This window comes from Terrapene carolina, unplaced genomic scaffold, assembly GCF_002925995.2.
Source record: "Terrapene carolina triunguis isolate 2854851 unplaced genomic scaffold, T_m_triunguis-2.0 Scaffold95, whole genome shotgun sequence".
In the NCBI taxonomy this organism is placed as follows: Eukaryota; Metazoa; Chordata; order Testudines; family Emydidae; genus Terrapene; species Terrapene triunguis.
In genome coordinates this window covers 5,444,496-5,464,894 of record NW_020664446.1, presented here as the reverse complement: position 1 = coordinate 5,464,894, position 20,399 = coordinate 5,444,496, and the positions used below count along the sequence as shown (strand labels likewise).

At 42.8% G+C, this 20,399-nt stretch overlaps 1 protein-coding gene across 1 annotated transcript in view; it reads left to right on the top strand.

The window, feature by feature from the left end:
* Nucleotides 1-20,399, top strand: part of STN1 (STN1 subunit of CST complex) — a 52,092-nt gene that overhangs the window by 20,965 nt on the left and 10,728 nt on the right. Inside the window, exons 4-8 of the mRNA XM_024213458.2 lie at nucleotides 2,801-2,896; nucleotides 6,260-6,331; nucleotides 9,500-9,658; nucleotides 12,733-12,844; nucleotides 15,532-15,700. Of these exons, the coding sequence (XP_024069226.2) occupies nucleotides 2,801-2,896; nucleotides 6,260-6,331; nucleotides 9,500-9,658; nucleotides 12,733-12,844; nucleotides 15,532-15,700 (608 nt within the window). The remainder of the gene's footprint in view (nucleotides 1-2,800; nucleotides 2,897-6,259; nucleotides 6,332-9,499; nucleotides 9,659-12,732; nucleotides 12,845-15,531; nucleotides 15,701-20,399) is intronic.

Sequence of the window (20,399 nt, the reverse complement as noted above, 5' to 3'; positions counted from 1 at the left end):
GAAAGCTCATGCTCCAATACGTCTGTTAGTCTATAAGGTGCCACAGGACTCTTTGCTGCTTTTACAGATCCAGACTAACACGGCTACCCCTCTGATAGTATGGAATGTGTGTCGTGGACTTTTCAGCGCTTGAGAAATGGCAGAATCTCGGTCCTTTTAAACACGTCAGAATCCTGTCAGGGGATCTCCACAACCAACACCATTCCAGGCTCTGGTTTACTGGCTCACTGGTTCTCTCAGGTGGTGGTGAAACAGAAGACTGTAGCCTGTATCCAAAGAGGTGCAGGGACTGAAACCCAATTCTCACAGCAGACAGACACATCTCTTGGTCCTGCATAGATCAGCCACTGACAGTCTACAGAGCTGTCTGTAACTCTTATATTTATAACCTCCCCCCACATACACACACACACACATGCTCCAGCTCAGCTCTCCAAGGGTGACCCACCCAGTTGGGTTGCCCACAGTGAACACATCATATATGGCCTCCAAACAGCTGTTGAACGCATCAAGTCACTGCCACACCCTGTTCTGGAAACTTCTGGGTCCTTCTGAGTTGCCATGACCTGTTCTCTGCATGTGTGTAGAGACATCGAGTGTCCAACTAAGATTTATGTCTCCTTCACACTGCTTCTCACCTTACCTTCTTTCCCTTCAAGAAACAAAGTCAAATGCTGCAGAATAAAGCATGTGAGTTATATCAGAAATAACTGTAGTGGAGAATTTAAAAATTATAAATGTATATAGCTGTTTACTAAGATTGAGAATATCCTTCACCTCATGCAGGCCACAGGGTGACTGGTAGCTGGTAATGGATTTTGATAGCTACCATTCTGAGCAGAGTTTGAACGAGTGACCTAGAGATGGAGAAACTCCTGATTTAGTTCCTCAAACCATCCAGTTAAATAACTCAACAATATAAAACACCAGTATGTCACCCTTTAAAGAAATGCTGGCAAATGCTGTTTAAATCTCAGTGACGTGGCTTTCTGTATGTTCTTATAGGGATTGGGAGTCAGGACTCCCAGATCTATTCCCAGCTGCACAACTTAGTCATTCTGTGCCTCAATGTTCCCATCTGTGAAAAGGGCAGAATAATGTACCCAGGACTGCCTCTGCACTGTACAAAAGTGAAGCAAGGCACAGTCCCTGCCCTGAGATGTTTACAGTGCAGCTGAAACATAATGGTGGTAATACTTGCCTATGTCAAGGGTGGTGAGGTATAATTACTGTATATAAACTGTCTTGACATCCTTGGAAGAGTTTCTATATAAGCATTAATTGTTGTTTATGATTAAACATAGGGAGAAGACAAAAGGAAAGTGGTCAGTCCTGTAAATGTTTCCTACTCTAGCCCTGATCTGCAGCTGCACAACAAATACACCCAGCTCTGAGATCACAGCAGTGGATAATTCTTCATTGCATGTTGTGAGCTTTTATCAGCACAACTTCCATATAAATTGTGTGGCTAAACACTTGTGCATCACCTTGAAAGCTTGCCTGTGACTCAGAAATGTGAAGAAGTTAATTCCAGGCCCATTTAAGGTTATTGAAGACCTGTTCAGGCTATGTCTCTGGCTATGTAGAATAGGTTATTTTAGGGTTTTAATCAGTTTTGATTCCACACATTAAACTGACCTCCTGACTGTTGTATGTGCATTAAAATATCCTATGTCTTCCTTCATGAGGTTAGGGATTTGCCTTGGTGTCTTGAGCCAAGTCTTTTCCTCTCCAATTCCTAGTTTTGTTCAGCGTGTTGTATGCTAGTTGCCAGCTGTCCATATCATATGGGTCTGCATCTCAGTGGGGCTGCAATCTTTTGAAATTGAAGATACTGTAATATATGCATTTAAAATAATTAGCAGTTCAAGTTATTTAAATCTCTTGAATTATCTTCTCTCCTTTCTACATAGTGTGTTGTTCTGATGGTATGAGCACTAATGCATTCTGTGGTTGTATATATGGCATGTCGCATGAGTGTTTACTTAAGCGTTTTTAGTTTTGTTTCTCGATAAAGGTATTGGGTGGTCATAGTGGCTTCTGTATTTCCTAAGTGAATGCTGGCCAGAAGCTGACAAAAGGGCTTTGAGGTTTCTCAGACATATTTTGATACTCAATAGCGTTATCAAAGTCTGTTTCATAGAAGCATAGAAATGAAGTCTGGAAGGGATATTTTATGGGGGGACTGGTTGCAGTGGTTAAATGAGCTAGTAGTTTCCCCTGATACCTGCATCTTGTGCTTCAGAATCTAAGTTTGTCTATTTTAAATGGTCCCTTCCTTAGCCCTTTTGGTTGTGAAAATAGCCTTAAAAATTTAAAAGATTCAGTGATTTCTTCCTCAATCTGTAGACAGCCTCAAACAGAAGTACAGGGAGATGTATAAACTGCTCATATTTATTTAAAAGAACATTTACTATGAAGCCTAATGATGACAAATAAAATCACATTTAACTATTTTGCAGCTAGTCAAAATATTCAAGAAAGGAGAGAGAGGATCAAATTATGAAGAGCTGTAGTGTCTGTTGACTACAAAATACAAACTGTTGACATCTCCTTTTAGCATAGTAAGTGGGTGGCACTAGTACTGTGCCTCAGTGTACTCAGTGAACTAGTACTACTATTTTTTCCCATTTTCATCGATCAGATATTTTTGATATAAGTAAATATTCGCTAACTTTAAAACTCATTAAAAGAACAAGAGGATCCTCTTTCTAATGACGTGAATGGCTAACCAATGTAGAACTCCTGCAAGCAGTATTCGGTGACACTTAACGGAAATATTCTGTGTCTTTCTCCACAGGTATATTCTTTTATAATGGACATCCAATAAGACAGGTGGATGTTGTTGGGACAGTGGTTCTAACAAAAGAACGAGATGCCTTCTATAACTATGGAGGTAAGAAGCGTTTTTTGTTTCTTAGCATTTCCTGGATTCCAACCTTCGTAACCATTAGAACCTAGAAGTTGTCTCATTGGTTTGGACCATTGTCTGTTCTTGAAAAGACACTCTTTCTTGATTATACTTTTCACTGTTTTATAACACATTTCAGATGAAGATTTCAAAGCACTTTAAAAAGGCAAGAGAGTATTATCCCTGTTTTTCAGGTGGGGAAGCTGAGGAGGCATGATTAAGTACCATTGATTTGCTGTGTGGCCTTGGGTGAGTCAGAGCAGGGAATAGAATCCAGGAATACAGACTCTTGCTCTTAACTTTTATGCAAAACTCTTATCAAATGTAAATAGATCTGATGGTTTCTGCAAAGGGGAAGTCACTTCCCTTTTCTCCTTACTAGCTTGAAAGGATCCCTTCTAGTTTTTTTTCCCTTTTGCCCCCATGTCTTAGGGCCAGAGTTTTAAAGGTATTTAGGTGTGCAAAAATGCAGATTGGTGTCTAGTGGAATTTTCCCATTGGCATTTAGGTGGGTAGGAGCTTTTGAAAATCCACTGGGTGCCTATTTGCATCTCTAGGTGCCAGATAGCTTTAAAAAACTGGGCCTTAGCCATCCTGTTTTGCAAAGGCACGCTAATTGGGATTCTGAATCCACCCATGCTATTTACTGACTGAAAGGCTGCTGTTCAATGAGACGAGTCACTTGCTCTCTACCCCACTCATAATAGAATATTTATGCTTCCCCAGTGCACCAGTCCTTGCCTTCATCCACAAGGAGCTTCTCCCCTCCACTCCAACTTCTCCCAAACTTCAGATGTTTTCACTAACCTAGCTTTTTTTTTTTTTTTTTTAAACTCTCCTGCCAGGCCCTTGTACTAAATTGGAATTTCTGCTGTAAAGAAGGGCACACTGGAATAGTGATGGCATATCAGGTTGGCTGGGGCACCTGAGGAGAGGAAGGGTGGGATGGGACAGTGGTTATGGCATATGCCTGGGACTGGGGAGATCACCATCCAGTTCCCTGCTTCGCCAAAGTTTTCCTGTATGGGTTTGGATGAGTCACTTAATCTCTTGTGCCTCTGTTCCTCATCTGTAAAATGGGGATTATAACACTTCCTGCCTCGTAGGGGTGTTGTGAGGAGAGATTAAAGACTGTGAAATACTCAGATGCTATGGTAATAGGGACCATATAAATACCTAAAATAAGAGGTGGAAGGATGATCCGTGGTGAAAGTGAAGTCAGAAATCTGAGATCTTGTATTGGACATCACTTCAAATACTAAAGTGTCTCCTGTGTTTAGATTGTCTGTCTGTCTGTCTGTCTGTCTTCTCTGTTTTTGGCAAGCAGTTGGCATGGTTGGATGCTGCTGCAGTATAATAATAAAAGGATCTGAGTTTGCAAGAACATTTGAAGGGAAATGGGGTTCCACATATTGGTCTAAGATAGCTCAAGACATCTGACCAGTGCAGGATACAGAAGAATAAAAACAAAAGAACCTGAGAATGTGTGGACTTAAGGTCTCGGATGCTAGATCAACAGGTTTGAATAGAGCTATCATCTAGCCTGCTCTCCTCCTACCTTTGTGCATTCAACTTTTGCCAAGATATTTGAGCAGTTGGAACAACGGTGGAGGAGACTTTTCAAAGGCACAAATGGCAGCTAGATGCCCAACTCTCTTTTAAAGTCAGTGGTAGTTAGGGCCTTCACTACCATTTGTGCTTCTGAAAAATCTCTTCCCTAAATACATGGCTGCATTTGTGAGGGTCGTCTCTTTCACTTTGCAGTTCTGTGACTTAGTCCATCTGAGAATCTTAAAGGACTTTAAAAACATTGAATTAAGCCTTGCTACACACCTTAAAATGGGTAAAATGCCCCCAATCAGCAAATGGGGCTTGGATGGGGAATGAGGCACAGAGGTAAAGGCCAAAACTTAGAATTCAGGGGGGAGCTGTGAGTGCTCAGCATTCTGTAAATCAGACCACTTATTTCTGTGCTTAAATATAGATATAGGGGCCAAACTCTAGGAAGCCAGCTTTGTAAATCTTGGCCTAAGTGACTTGCCCAAGGTCATGGTAGAATTCTGTTCGGCAGGATCAGAACCTGTATATCTCAGTACCATTCCTTAACTCTAAGGCTAGGTCTACACTACCCGCCTGAATCGGCGGGTAGAAATCGACCTCTCGGGGATCAATCGATCCCCGAATCGACGCTCTTACTCCACCAGCGAAGGTGGGAGTAAGAGCCGTCGACGGGAAGCCGCGGAGGTCGATTTTGCCACCGTCCTTACAGTGGGGTAAGTCGGCTGCGATATGTCGAATTCAGCTACGCTATTCGCGTAGCTGAATTTGCGTATCTTAAATCTACCCCCCCCCCTGTAGTGAAGACGTAGCCTTAGATCATCTTTCTGCCTCAGGTCTGACAGCTCTATTTCTGACCTTTTAAAAAAAAAATTGGAATGGGGGCAGGGGAAAAAGAGTTTTATTGAGAACATTGGTGTGTCCTCTGCTGTCTCTGAGAGAATACCTAGTTTCATCATGGTTAGTTGAAGAGGAGTGGGAGTCAGGACTCCCAAAGCTTATTTCTGACTGCGGCTGTCTTGCTGTGTAACCCTGGACAAGTCAAACCAGCATTCTCCAAAGTGGCCTCTGATTTTGAGAGCCTCAATTGTTTTGAATGCCCAACTTGAGATATAGGGCTGGAGGTGCCAAGCAGCGCGGTGATAATAATTTATGGACGCTCAGCACTCCTGAAAATCCGACCCAAGCTGCCTTGAGTTGACCACTCAAAATTAGAAGCTACTTTTGAAAATGTTAGTTTAAACCCCTTTCTGCTTCCATTAACTTCATTTTTATATATAATATAGTGCAATAGCACCTAGAGGCATTGAATCAGGATTGTACTAGGTGCTGTACATACATACACACAAAGACATGGTCCGGTCCCAAAGAATTTACAGTCTAAATGTTAAAGGGTAGTAATACTTGCCTACATCGTGTGGGTTTTGTAAGGCCTAATTAATATAAGATACTCTAAGATGAAAGGGGCCGTAGATGTGCAGAATATGGTAGGTGGGTTTTGTTTCAGTGTGTTTATGATTTTACTTAAAATATTTGAGTTAACATTTGCTGTGCAGTTTTCAATAGATGCAGAGAGAGGATACTGCAAAAGTCTAAATTGAGGACTACTTTTGGCACGTGATTCAGAATAAAATGAAGTATTACACTATTTAGAAAAATAATGCAAATAACGTGTCCTTCTATGGCTGAGCCAAAGGGGTACTGACAAAACAAGTAGGGCTGTGCTGTGTGTTAAGATCTCTTGGAATGCCAAGACCACTTGTTTCCTTGATTACTGCAATTCTCTTACAGTGGATGACAGTACTGGGGTCATAAACTGCATCTGCTGGAAAAATCCCAGGGAAGCAGAAAAGCCTTTCTCAGGTAATGTATGAGTACATAACAGTTTTCAGCTATGACTTAATAACACTTCCATTTGTGTGGGGTTTTTTTTTTTTCAGATTGGATGGTAAATTATCAAGTCAACACAAGAGCAAATTGCATTCACAGGCACGAAGAATATTTACAAGTACATCCTATTGCCTGGGCTGCTTTGAGAGGCTTACCCTGTAACATAGCTTCTCCCTATACAGTCATCTTGTGCTGTTACTAATGGTGATGCCAACAATAACATTGCATCTATGACCATTAGTACCACTGCTTATCAGAGTGATGTAGCGTTTGTTTGACAGTACAAAGAATTTTCTTCCTATGGCCCATTGTGTGACCTCATCTGGTAAAAAAAAATATCTTGGAAACTTGCCATTTGTTACAGCTGCGATTTCCAAACCGAACCAGTTGACTTTTGTGGCCTGTTCTGTTTTTTCTCTGATACATCATGCATGTGTGTGCCCACAATTTTTCAGTTTGTGTGGATATTTGTTTTTCCTGCTCCCACATGTATGTGACCATCATTGAGTGCTTTGAAAATAGCCTATAACCACCTGAAAACATGAAGGAAATTGTTCAGTGAGCTGAACTGTTCCAAATCTGCAAAAAAGTGGTGATGCAGTCCTTGCAGATCAGTAGTAGTGAAATTGTTTACTTATGTCTGGCTTCCTTTCCTAAGGCATTTCCCCCCTTGCTACTCCCTTAACTGCTTTACACTCAGATTAGGGGTGCGGAAAAGTCCATTGAAGTCTTGCACTGAATTCAAGAGGCTCTAGATCAGACACATTTATAACTGATATCACACTGTCACCCTTGAGGTCAGTTATACGTTGGGGGAGGGGGGAATTCTCTGCTGGTGTACATGGGTGGAAAACTTTTGAAGTCAGTGGAACTGTGCCCATTTACACCAGTAGATAATTTGGCCCTGTGTGTTTAACAGAGCTGGCTTTAATGCATGTGTCACTCCCAAATAAGTATATCAAGGTAAAGCATTAATTTCCAAAATATAATATGCCAATAAGGCCACCAAGTTTCTTCTGGAAGATGTATTAGTCTGTGTTCATTCTGAGCAGGTTAGCAAATGGTGCTGCTACCCTTTTGTAGAATATGATCTGTTTTCTTTGAATAATCTCTTTCCATTGGTAAAATAGCTTATAATTTATAAAACCATCTGTTGGAAGAAACAGGCAGATTCTTTTCCAGCCTGCTGCAGCCATGATTGTAGCTGCCAGGATCACGCTTTAGGTTTCAAACAATTAAGGAATCAGCTTGACTCTCAAGCAAAGGTGTTACGTAAATGTGAAGATCTGTCAAGATGCATTCACATCATTACAGGCACAAAATGGCACCACATGACTGCTTTTGTGTTACCTCAGATGACTCAGGCTTTCCCTTCTATATGGAGATATTCCTATCTCATAGAACTGGAAGGGACCCCGAAAGGTCATCGAGTCCAGCCCGCTGCCTTCACTAGCAGGACCAAGTACTGATTTTTCCCCAGATCCCTAAGTGGTCCCCTCAAGGATTGAACTCACAACCCTGGGTTTAGTAGGCCAATGCTCAAACCACTGAGCTATCCCTCCCCCTATATGACAGTGCTGCTGATTTTGCTGAGCTTAACAGTCTGGAAGGGATGCCCAATTTACAATTAAAATCTTTGTTTTTGATCACAGTTCAGGGTATGTTCCTGGTGAGAAATTGAGATGTGTTTTTCCATGAAGAACAATACCTGAATAGTTGTAAAAAAAAACAAATAAGTAAATGCAGAGCCTTAAACTAAAAACGGACACATCAGAGATGTGCTGCCTGGGAACTCCAATGATGCCGAGCATGCTGCCCTCTTTAATAAGATGGCACCATAAAACTTAGGTTCTTCTTCAAGTGCTGTCCCTGTGGGTGCTCCATTTCAGGTGTCTGTGCATCCTGGTGCCATTGATCGGAGTAGCAGTGTCCCTCTGGATTGCGCATGCGCAGTGATTGTCTTGCGGTGCTGTTGGAGCCACATCTAGCACGCGTGCGCCCTGACCCCCTCAATTCCTTCTCAACTGTTCTCAGCCTGAAATGTAGCTCCGTAGCAGTGTCGACGACAGCGTAGGAAAATAATTAGAAATAGTTTGAATTAATTAGTGATATTTAAGTTTTAGTTTGTTAATAGTTTCCCATCTCCTTTTTCCTTTTGGAAAAAAAAAATTCCTCTTTACACTTCAATCAACCGATTCACCTGCCTAAATTTTATCCCAAACCCCATGGGAAAACACAAGAGGCTGTCCTACATACTTTAGATGTCAGGCACACATTAATATTCTACCTGGACAGAACACAGCCCTTCTGAAAATCCTCCCGACTTTTTGTTTCCACAACACAATGTTCCAAGGGCTCTGCAATATCCACACAGAGACGATCGAAATGGATCTCCAATTGCATCCATGTGTGTTATCAACAGCACAAAACAGAACTCCCATCAGGGATCAGCACCCATTCAACAAGATCAGTGTCTACCTCAATAGCTTTCTTAAATAACGTACCAGTCGTAGACATATGCAGAGCGGCCACTTGGGCCTCTGAACACACATTTACGAACCATTATGCAATTACTCAAGGTTCAAGCTCAGACACAATGCTAGGTCTCACGGTGCTAGCCTCCACTGTGCATACAACTCCAAAGCCCCTTCCATCCACACAAGGGCGCTGCTCTTCAGTCACCTGAAGTGGTGCACCCACAGGGACAGCACTTGGAGAAGAAGAGAAGATTACTCACTCTGTGCAGTAGCTGAGGTTCTTTAAGATGTGTGTCCCTCTGTGTGCTCCACTATCCACTCTCCTCGCCTTTACTTCGGAGTTCGCAGTATGGACTGTACTGTAGAGAAGGAACAGAGGGCGTCGGGTCGCGCATGCACTTGATGAGGTGCCAACGTCTCACTGCGCATGCACGACCCAGACGGACACTACTACCAAAAATCTCAAATCAACGGTGCCGGGACGCACTGACACCTGAAGTGGAGCACCCACAGGGACATGCATCTTGAAGAACCTCAACTACTGCACAGGTTAAGTAACCATCTCCTCTTAGCTGATCTTCTCTGATAACTCTGCCTTGAAATTGTGACAACGAAAGAATCATTCTAAGACTTATCTCTGATTTCCCAACATCTTTTGCATCAGGACTAGGCACATCTTGCAGCAGTGATCTAGTTGAACAGATGAAGAAGCTCCAGGAAGAGGTGCTCCAGAAAACCAAGCTGGAAATTGGGGATGTTGTCAGGGTCCGAGGTCATATCCGAATCTACAGAGAGCAGCGAGAAATTCAGGCCTCCATCTATTGTGAGCAGTATCAGTTTCTCTTGAATAACCACAACACAACACTTAAGTGAACTTGTGACAAGATCACAGTGCTGGATATTAAGTTATTAGCTTCGCTTCAGCTTTATCTCAGAGCATTTCATACATCCTATGTTTGATATGATTTCTGATCTAATACTTCTGCATTGTAATTCTCGGGGTCAAACTGAATGTGTTTTTAATAAGCAACATAATCTTAGTCCCACGATACGGTACACTGAACAACATGACTCTTCTTTGTAGATGTTCTAAAACAGTGGTTCTCAATCAGGGGTACGCAGAGGTCTTACAAGGGTACATCAGCTCATCTAGATATTTGCCTAGCTTTACAACAGGCTACATTAAAAGCACTAACAATCAGTACAAACTAAAATTTCATACAGACAGTGACTTTTTTATACTTCTCTATATACTATACACTGAAAAGTAAGTACAATATTTGAATTCCAATTGATTTATTATATAATTACATCGGACCCTTGCTAGAACGCGGGATTTGGGATTCATGCGCGGTACTGCATTAACGTGGGAACAGCATTAAAATGAATTGCAATTAAAGTAATTAAATTTGGGATCCATGGCCGCAACCGCGTTATATGCGAATTCGCGCTATATAGACGCGCGTTCTAGCGAGGGTCCGGTGTATATCATAAAAATGAGACAGCCAGCAATTTTTCAGTAATAGCGTGCTGTGCACTTTTGTATTTTTATGTCTGATTTTTGTAAGCAAATAGTTTTTAAGTTGGGTGAAATTTCAGGGTACACAAGACAAATCAGACTCCTGAAAGGGGTACAGTAGTCTGGAAAGGTTGAGAGCCACTGTTCTAAAAAAAACCCCAACATACAGTTTATTCTTGAAGATAATAACCATAATGTGTATAAGGATGCTATCCAGAAACTGTTATCTTTGTTATGGTGGTTTCAGTATTCAACTTCAGTTTTCTTTGACTTAGGGAAAGGACCTTCCTAAAGTCTTGCAATGTAAATTGTGGATCATTTACACTGCATTTCACCCAGATCCACATCACTTTTGGAAAAATAGGTGACAGTTGTCACAACCTGGTCCAGTCTCATTCTCTAGACTGACACTAATTTGTTGTAATGGGATCCAACTGCTCAATCCCATGTGCTGAGTAACCTCCTGGGTCTGGATAGTGACTGGTCACAGTTCCTAGTTCTGGGGGTCTTGGGTTCAGTCCCTCTGTTTGACAGCGGGGACCCCCACCAAGTCCAGCTGCCTGGACCCTGGAACTAGTGCCACAGCCCTCCCGAGCCCCCCAGTTGTTTAGATATGTTCCCTTCCCCCCCACCCCAGAATTCATGTGGCAGTGTGAGCTCTGGTTTCCTGCATCCTTCAGGGACCACATGGCAGTAAAGCATGGAAACACAGGCATAGCAAAGGAATTTCGTAGCCTGGTCTAAAGTGGGGGAGCGGGTGGGGGGGAATCGATCTAAGTTACGCAACGTTAGCTACGTGAATAACGTAGCTGAAGTCGACGTACTTAGATCTACTTACCGCGGTGTCTTCACTGTAATAAGTCGACGGCTGATGCTCCCCCGTCGACTCCACCTACACTTCTCGCTCCAGTGGAGTACCGGAGTCGACGGAAGAGTGCTCGGTGGTCGATTTATCGCGTCTACACTAGACGCGATAAATCGACCCCTGCTGGATCGTAATGTAGACATGCCCTAAGACTGACACACTCTCATACTCACTCTCCTTACGCTTAGAAAGCACAAGAGAGTTACAGATAAATGGAAAACAAGCTAGTGAATGCAATCCTTTTCTGTCTGATCTCAGCCCTTTCTGTGAGTCTCTCTATTTGATTCATGTCCATTAAGGAGGCAAGGTCCCTTCTTCTGTGCAAGGGTGGCAGAGCCTGCCCAAAAGTGTGTGTGGGGGGCCCCCGCCCTTCCTCTTCTGCCTGAGGCCCTGCCCCCAGCAAAGCAAGAAGCCGGAGCAGGCTGGGAGCCATGGACACAGGGCAGGAGGGTCCACGGTTCCCTACAACTGCCTGTGCGCTGCACACGGCTCTTACCTGGACCTGGCTCTGGTTGGGGGGGGGGCGGGGGACGGGACTGCAGCCCGACTATGGTAAAAGCCACGTGGGCAGCTGTGGGGTGGGGTGGACCCTCCTGCCCTGGGTGGGGGGGCCTTGTGGAATGGGGACATGGGCCGGGAGCTGCTCTTGACCCTCCTCCCCCAACTACCTGAGGCAGGTGGAGGGTCCATGGCCCCCACAGCTTCCCAGGCTCCCCGGCCAGGCTCCAGCTCCTGGCCTGGCTGGGGGCTGGGGGAGGTGGGACCGCTACCAAAGTGGATAGTCCAGGCCTCCCAGCTTTTTAAAAGTGGGAGGGCCATGGCCCCCTGGCCCCTCCTATATCGATGCTTCTGCTTCTGGGTCTTCTGTTTGACTTGAAGAAGCACATCTTTTAAAATAGCCTCTGCCCTTCTGTCAGATGGGCAAATGAGGAAACTGCAGCTCTTCAAGCCATGTGCTCAGGCTAGGGAGAAATCCAGCTCCCCTTTCTCCCCAAACAGGTTTCTGTGCAGAGACTACCTGCAAGGCCTTGCAGATAGTAACCCATTGTTCCACCTGGGGAGGGTCATTCAATGCTGATGGCCTCTTGATTGCTTTGTCACACCTTCCCACACATAGCTCTTCACTACATGTCAGCTTCTTGCTATCTAATGGGTGATCCAATTCAGAATGACTGTAATAAGTGCAAATAGTGTTCATAAAACCAATTCAAAATTGGACACATCCATTCCCCAAACTATCATAACAATCATTTGCTTTTTTTGCAAGATAAAAAGCACTTGGTTTATGGTTGCCTTTTGGTTAAGTAATAACATAAAACATTTTTTCTTTATTGTAGAATAGCAGAGAACAAAATGTGCCAGCTATGTTTGGCATGAGAAACTCTCTTGTGCTGTTCCAGTGTATATGTAGTACTGTAGCAGCTCAGCTGTGCTCATCTAGTGAATTAATATTGAAGCCCTGGTCATGTTTGTGAATTTTTGTTTCCCCCCCTTCCCCACCATATCCTTGCAGATAAAGTGGATGATCCTATGTGTGAGGTTCAGATTTCAAGGATGTTGGAGCTCCCATGCCTCTATAGAGAAGTTTATGATAAGCCTTTCAAAATCCCAGAGGAGGCACAGAGGTAAACAGGATACTGATGTTGGTGTCCAGCTAGGTGTGAAATACCCACACCCCTTAGCAGAAGTTAATGTGGATCTCCATCGTGGAGATGAATGTCATGGTAACCAGATTAAAAGCAAAGGCTGTTGTGCAGCGTGCTCTTGCACTGGAAAAGGCTGCCCTTTAGATTTTCATGGCCAAGATCTTTTGGGGTGGGAGACCAAAACAGGAAACATTAGAAGACATCTCCCATTAACCCCACCTCTGCACATACACACCTAAAAGTATGAACTAATTTCTTTGGAGGGTACAGCCCTTTGACACAACATTCTTTGCTCCAGCCACTGATGTGATACTACAGCAAATGTGAGAGTCTGTAAAAACAGCTAGTGAGGAATATGGACTGTTCCTGAATGTGATGAAAACAAAATGCATATGCGTTGACACCGCTAACAAAAACAGGATGCAAGTGGGCATGATGATTAACGGAGAAGTTAATGATTAACGGCAGTAGATTAATTTAATTATTTGAGATCATATATATCCAACCAGAGAGGCTGTTCCAAGGAAGAAAACTAAGGATTGGCTTGCTAAGCTAAGGCCTCCCTTAAGTGTGGAAAAAATATGGCATCTCAATGTATAAAGGTCTGACTGATGAAAAGCCTAACTTTTTCTATAGAGATTTATGGATGTGAATCATGGGAAGTTTTACTGCTGACAGGAAAAAAATGTAAGCTTTTGAAATGTGGTGCTGGCAAAGGCTCTTGCATGAAGACAAATACCTGTGTTCGAAATATTATTGGAGAGAAGCAGACCCTAGTGTCGGAAATCAACAGATGCAAACTTATGTCCTTTGGTCATATTAGGCATAGAGATGGAAATAACCTTGAAAAAGTTATTATGGAAGGAATGGTGGAGGGTTGTTGTAGGGGATGAGCATCAAGGAGATGGATGGATGGTGTGTGGCAGATCACTGGAAATTCAGCTGCTGAGTGCTTGCAGTTAGTGATGGATTGTGAAGGTTTCCAAGAATTCTTTTATAATGTCACCGATATTCAGACATGAATAAATGGATTTACATACTTACAGCTCTTTAGAAATTGTGAAAGAGGGGAGGCGTGTGTATGTGTCACTCACACCCAGGACTTGTCTATACTACAGATGTTTGCTGGCATAGCTATGCTGGCAGAGTCCCATAGTTGGAGACGCAGCGTAAGCCGACAGGATTTCTTCTGCCAGCATAGCTGAACACCACAAGCTCTCTTCTATTGGCAGAGGTGCATGTACACCTGGGCGAGAGGGGTTGCTCCCCGTGCAATGCTGTATCAAAAAAGCTAATCACTATTCCTCGGTCTATACAGCCAAGGATAGGAATAGGGAGGTATTTTACCTGTGATGGTTTTTTTATTTTATTTAAACTGTGAGGGTGATTCACCATTAGAACAAACTACCAAGGAGCGTGATGGATTCTCCATCTCTCTTGAAGTCTTCAAGTCAAGACTAGGTGCCCTTCTAGAAGATAATCTTTAGCTAGATGCAAGTTACTGGAATCCATACAGGGCTAAGTAGGTGAAACTTAATGGCCTGTGATATACAGGAAGTCAGACGAGGTGATTTGATGGTCCTTCTGGTCTTGAACTCTATGAATATTTTGTGATCCGCCTACATCTATCTAGCAACAAAAATGTAATGCTTTTAGAAAGGAGGATTCCTAGCTCTCTCAACTGGTGTAAGCTCCTGTTTCTAGCCCTGATGGGTTGAAAGAGAGCAGATATTTTGACCTGTCACTGGTCCAGGAATGAATGTCATCCTGTGCCTCAGCTCTGCGTGACTTTGGGGGTAGACATTCCTCGTTTTGGTTTTGGGGATTGGGCGTGGAGAGAGAGAGTAAAGGAGAAAATAGTGTTTTTCTAGCAGAGTTAAGTGGGAAAATGACAACTTGTAATTCTTCCCCCAAGTTTAAGATGTTAGTAGTACTTGTGAGGAAAATATGGGTTAGCATGCAGAAGGAAGTTGCAAAATGAATACAATTTGTCAGATAGGTTTTCCTACTCTGTGTGAGCATCTATATAAATGGTCAAGATTTTCAACAATGGGCGCCTAAACAAGTAGCTGGATCTCAAAAGTGCTGAGCACCCAGCAGCTTCCATTGACTAGAATCAGAAGCTTTATTCCATCAGAAAGCTATGAATCCCCCTTTCCAATGGTCTGAGATCTTTGTTTCTTGACACCATAGATCATGAGAGATCAGACCTTAAAATCACAACATTATTATATCGCCTGTCTTCTATGGGAGCTGCCGAATACTTGGCACACATGAAAATCAGGCTGTTTATTTTGGTGCCTAAATAAGGATGTAGTGGTGAGATTTTTCAAGAGCACCTAACGAAGTACACAAGGATAGCTCAGTGGGGGAGGGATAGCTCAGTGGGTTTGAGCATTGGTCTGCTAAACCCAGGGTTGTAAGCTCAATCCTTGAGGGGGCCACTTAGGGATCTGAGGCAAAAATCTATCTGGGGATCGGTCCTGCTTTGGGCAGGGGGTTGGACTAGATGACCTCCTGAGGTCCCTTCCAACCCTGATATTCTATGATTCTATTGACTTCTGCTTAGGCACATTTGAAAATCCCACCCTCTGAACTAGTGCCTGTTTTTGAAAAACTTGGCTATGTACTTTTTGTTTTGTGACAAAAGCTTTGTATCCCTATAGTGCCCCAGGTGGTCTGAACCTTAGAAGCTCAATTGACTTGCTGAGCGAGAAAGTGAAAGACTTCTTATTGGAGAACAGAATTCAGACTTTTTACCAACAGGAGCTGGAAACAGTTGACGATTTGGTGTCATTGGCCAGTCAGCCTGTGTCCAGGACTGACTCTCAGCAGGTAAGTGCAGTAATTGCTGGCTTTTGATTGCTGAGTAGGAAAATAGTGCCTCATGCTTGCTATCAGATTTGTGCAAGTGGAAATGTTTTGGGTTTTCAACCATTTCTGCACATTTAGGTGCCAATTCCTGACCTTTAGCTATAGGCATGAATTATTGACAGTACCTGGGAAGCCCTGTAACTTTAGGCATTTAAAATGGGGCTGGAGAGCTGAGCCGGAAAACTCTATTGTAGGGAACAATATTATGCCAGCTGCAGGGGTGTACCACATAATCTAATAAAGGCTCTGTTCAAAGTCTAACTTTCATAGATCTATGAAAACTAGATACACAGTGGAAATAACCGTGTATGAGATCTCTTGAAGGCACTGGTTTCAGAGTGGTAGCCATGTTAGTCTGTATCAGCAAAAAGAACGAGGAGTACTTGTGGCACTTTAGAGACTAACACATTTATTTGAGCATAAGCTTTCGTGGGCTAAAGCCCACTTCATCAGATGTATGCAGTGGAAAATACAGTAGTAAGATATATACACTTCTATCCCGATATAACGCGACCCGATATAACACGAATTCGGATATAACGCGGTAAAGCAGCGCTCCGGGGGGGCGGGGCTGCGCACTCCGGCGGATCAAAGCAAGTTCGATATAACACGGTTTCACCTATAATGCGGTAAGATTCTTTGGCTCCCGAGGACAGCGTTATATCGGGGTAAAGGTGTGTGTGTGTGTGTGTGTACCCTGTTTCCCCGAAAATAAGACCTACTTCCAGTTTTGCCTGTCACTGTAATATAAGACATCCCCTGAAAATAAGACCTCCCCGATAATAAGGCCACCCCGGAATATAAGGCCCCGAAGCTCCAGGAAAAATAAGACCTCCCCTGAAAATAAGACCTAGCGCATCTTTGGGAGCAAAAATTAATATAAGACACTGTCTTATTTTCGGGGAAACACGGTATAAAGGTGGGCTATTATCAGCAGGAGAAAAAAAAACTTTTGTAGTGATAATCAGGATGGCCCATTTCAAACAGTTGACAAGAAGGTGTGAGTAACAGTAGGGGGGAAATTAACATGGGGAAATAGTTTTTAGTTTGTGTAATGACTCATCCACTCCCAGTCTTTATTCAAGCCTAATTTAATGGTGTCCAGTTTGCAAATTAATTCTAGTTCTGCAGTTTCTCGTTGGAGTCTGGTTTTGAAGTTTTTTTGTTGAATAGTTGCGACTTTTAGGTCTATAATTGAGTGACCAGGGAAGTTGAAGTGTTCTCCGACTTGTTTTTGAATGTTATAATTCTTGACATCTGATTTGTGTCCATTTATTCTTTTGCATAGAGACTGTCCGGTTTGGCCAATGTACATGGCAGAGGGGCATTGCTGGCACATGATGGCATCTATCACATTGGTAGATGTGCAGGTAAACGAGCCTCTGATAGTGTGGCTGATGTGATTAGGTCCTATGATAGTGTCCCCTGAATAGATATGTGGACAGAGTTGGCAACGGGCTTTGTTGCAAGGATAGGTTCCTGGGATAGTGTTTTTATTATGTGGTGTGTGGTTGCTGGTGAATATTTACTTCAGGCTGGGGGGCTGTCTGTAAGCGAGGACTGGCCTGTCTCCCAAGATCTGTCAGAGTGAGGGATTGGCCTTCAGGATAGGTTGTAGATCCTTGATGATGCGCTGGAGAGGTTTTAGTTGGGGGCTGAAGGTGACGGCTAGTGGCGTTCTGTTACTTTTTTTGTTGGGCCTGCCCTGTAGTAGGTGTCTTCTGGGTACTCTTCTGGCTCTGTCAATCTGTTTCTTCACTTCAGCAGGTGGGTATTGTAGTTTTAAGAATGCTTGATAGAGATCTTGTAGGTGTCTCTGTCTGAGGGGTTGGAGCAAATGCAGTTGTATCTTAGAGCTTGGCTGTAGACAATGGATCGTGTGGTGTGGTCTGGATGAAAGCTGGAGGCATGTAGGTAAGTATAGCGGTCAGTAGGTTTCCGGTATAGGGTGGTGTTTATGTGACCATCGCTTATTAGCACTGTAGTGTCCAGGAAGTGGATCTCTTGTGTGGACTGGTCTGGGCTGAGGTTGATGGTGGGATGGAAATTGTTGAAATCATGGTGGAATTCCTCAAGGGCTTCTTTTCCATGTGTCCAGAGGATGAAGATGTCCTCAGTGTAGCGCAAGTAGAGTAGGGATGTTAGGGGACGAGAGCTGAGGAAGCGTTGTTCTAAGTCAGCCATAAAAATGTTGGCATACTGTGGGGCCATGCGGGTACCCATAGCAGTGCCGCTGACTTGAAGGTATACATTGTCCCCAAATGTGAAACAGTTGTGGGACATGCCTGGGTAGTGCTGAACTTGATCAAGGAGAGGATTGAAGCCCAATATATTAAAATAGGCTTAAACTTACAAAGGATTGGGTGGACATCTGCTTCCTATTACAAGTTCTCCTTGTTGGACATCTCCAGTTGTGCAAGGCCAGGGTTGTGGGATGGAGCGGAGATCAGAAGCCTAGATCTAATTGGAGTCAGCTGTACATAAAGAAACTGAGAAATGGGACACTTTCCAATAATATGCTAGTATGGTCTCTGGTTCTCATTCTGATGCTGGCTAAATGGTAAAATGCGTGTGTAACATGCTGAAAATGTTATGATTATTGAGATAAAAATCACAAGCCAGATTTTCAACTGGTGTAAATTGCTGTCTCTCCATTGAAGTTAATGGAGCTATACTAATTTACATGAATTGAGGCTCTGGCCCATATACATATATAATTAAATCCTTAGCTGTGTTACTAATAACAGCTGAGAGTATTAAACTGATTATTAAAGTTGATTCACTTTTGCATTTCACTGTCCCTAGACAGGGAAAACTGCATTGATCAGTTTCACTTTCTGGTTCTGGTGTGCTAGCATAATACTCTGGTTTTAGATTTGCAACACTGTAGAGAGACATTTAAATCTGAAAAAACTTCTTCATTGAATTCAAATAATAACGAAAACTACCCCCCACAGTTTTGTAAACTGCTTCCTAGTGGTTGCTTCCTGGAGACCATTTATTTTCTTTTTCCTCTTTAATAAAAGGAGCTTTTGTTGTTGTGGTATTTTTAACAAAGCAAAGAAGAATGAATATTAACAGGAGGCCTGACAGTCTGTGCTAGAGAAACCAGTACAAGAACATCAAACACAGGATTGGGCATAAACTTTTTCCAAACCAGCTAAAAATAATTCAAACTAAAAGTCCATAACAATCTGGATTCTAGAAAGGAATGATCATTTTGACTAAGGATGAAAAGTCACAGCATTTGTAAAAGGAACAGGATAAATGGTTTACAAAAGCCATTCAGAGTACGGAAAGGTGTGTTTACACTGCCCATCACAGTCGAGTCCTGATGGGGGAGGAGTGAAGGAGTTGCACTGGGTGGTCATAATATAAATCCCTGTTGCTGCAGCTCTCGGTGCAAGTGGCTTTTATAAATCCCAGGGAGTCAGATACCCAGTCATTCCTCCTGAAAAACAGCATTTCTCCCAGATGCCTTTCACCATTAATCCACCTTACAAAGTGTTTGTTTGTAAAAAGGAAAACCTGCAATTGTTCTGTGATGTACACATCTTCAGACCTGCTCCTGCTAATGGCCATTTGTAAGAGCATTAGATTGCCCATCTACTCAGTCATTGGACAGTGTCCATTTCTTGTAACCTGCAAAGGGCTGAGTGATCCTCAACAAAAAAGTCCAATGGGACTGACTCTCCATTGCCCTGGCAACCATTTGCACTAGTGCCAAGTGGCTATAAAGCCACTATAGAAGTGATTTTTATTTTTATTTTTTGTAATGTCTTGCATCAACTTGGCACCAGTGCAAATGATTACAGAAGGGATAGGGATATGGAGTTAAAGGGTTATACAAAGATGCCCAAAATGTAAATCTACCAAGCACACCCTGATAAATGATATTTGTTTACTTCTTGCACTTAACCTAGACACTATAGGACTCAGTTAGACTTCGATATATAATCGGTTTCTTTTGGTGATTCTCATTCTCTAGCACAAGGTTGCAATGTTTAGAATTTTAAAGACTGAAAGGGCTTAGGTTTAAAAAAGTGTTTATTTAATAAACTGATACTCATATTGGCTCTTGCAACAACATTGTTTTAAAAAAACTTGGGGACCTTCCCCCCATAAGCGGTGCCCCTGCTGTTTGAGTTATATCACTTCCCCCATCAGTTGTTGAGGGAAAAAATGAGTTTCAAAAATAGACAAGATAAATACTGCAGTGAGGATTACAAGCAGGAAGTAGAGACAAATGTCACCCAGTATTTAGCATGTCCACGAAGACCCCAAGTCCAGCTAAGAGTGCTACTTTGTTTGACAGATGAACGAGAATTTGGTTCTTCTTTGAATGAAAATTATATATCAACTTTATCCATCCAGTTCCTGAACTGGAATAAATAGCTCCTTGGTGTGGCTCGCAACCAAGTGGCCGCAGTTGTATCATACTCTGTGGTTTAGTTTCCTGAGTTAAGCAGTTTTCTTTGCACTTCCTCCATTATGAAGCTGTACAGTGTGCTATTTTAATAACACCATCCCACTTGGTAATATGTCACTAGTTTGGACAGCTCTTTTGGAATTGTGCTTTCCAGATCTGTCTGTTTATACTTTTCTTCGTCTGATTATAACCTCAAGGTCAACAGGGACAAATACTTAGAACAAAGAATTT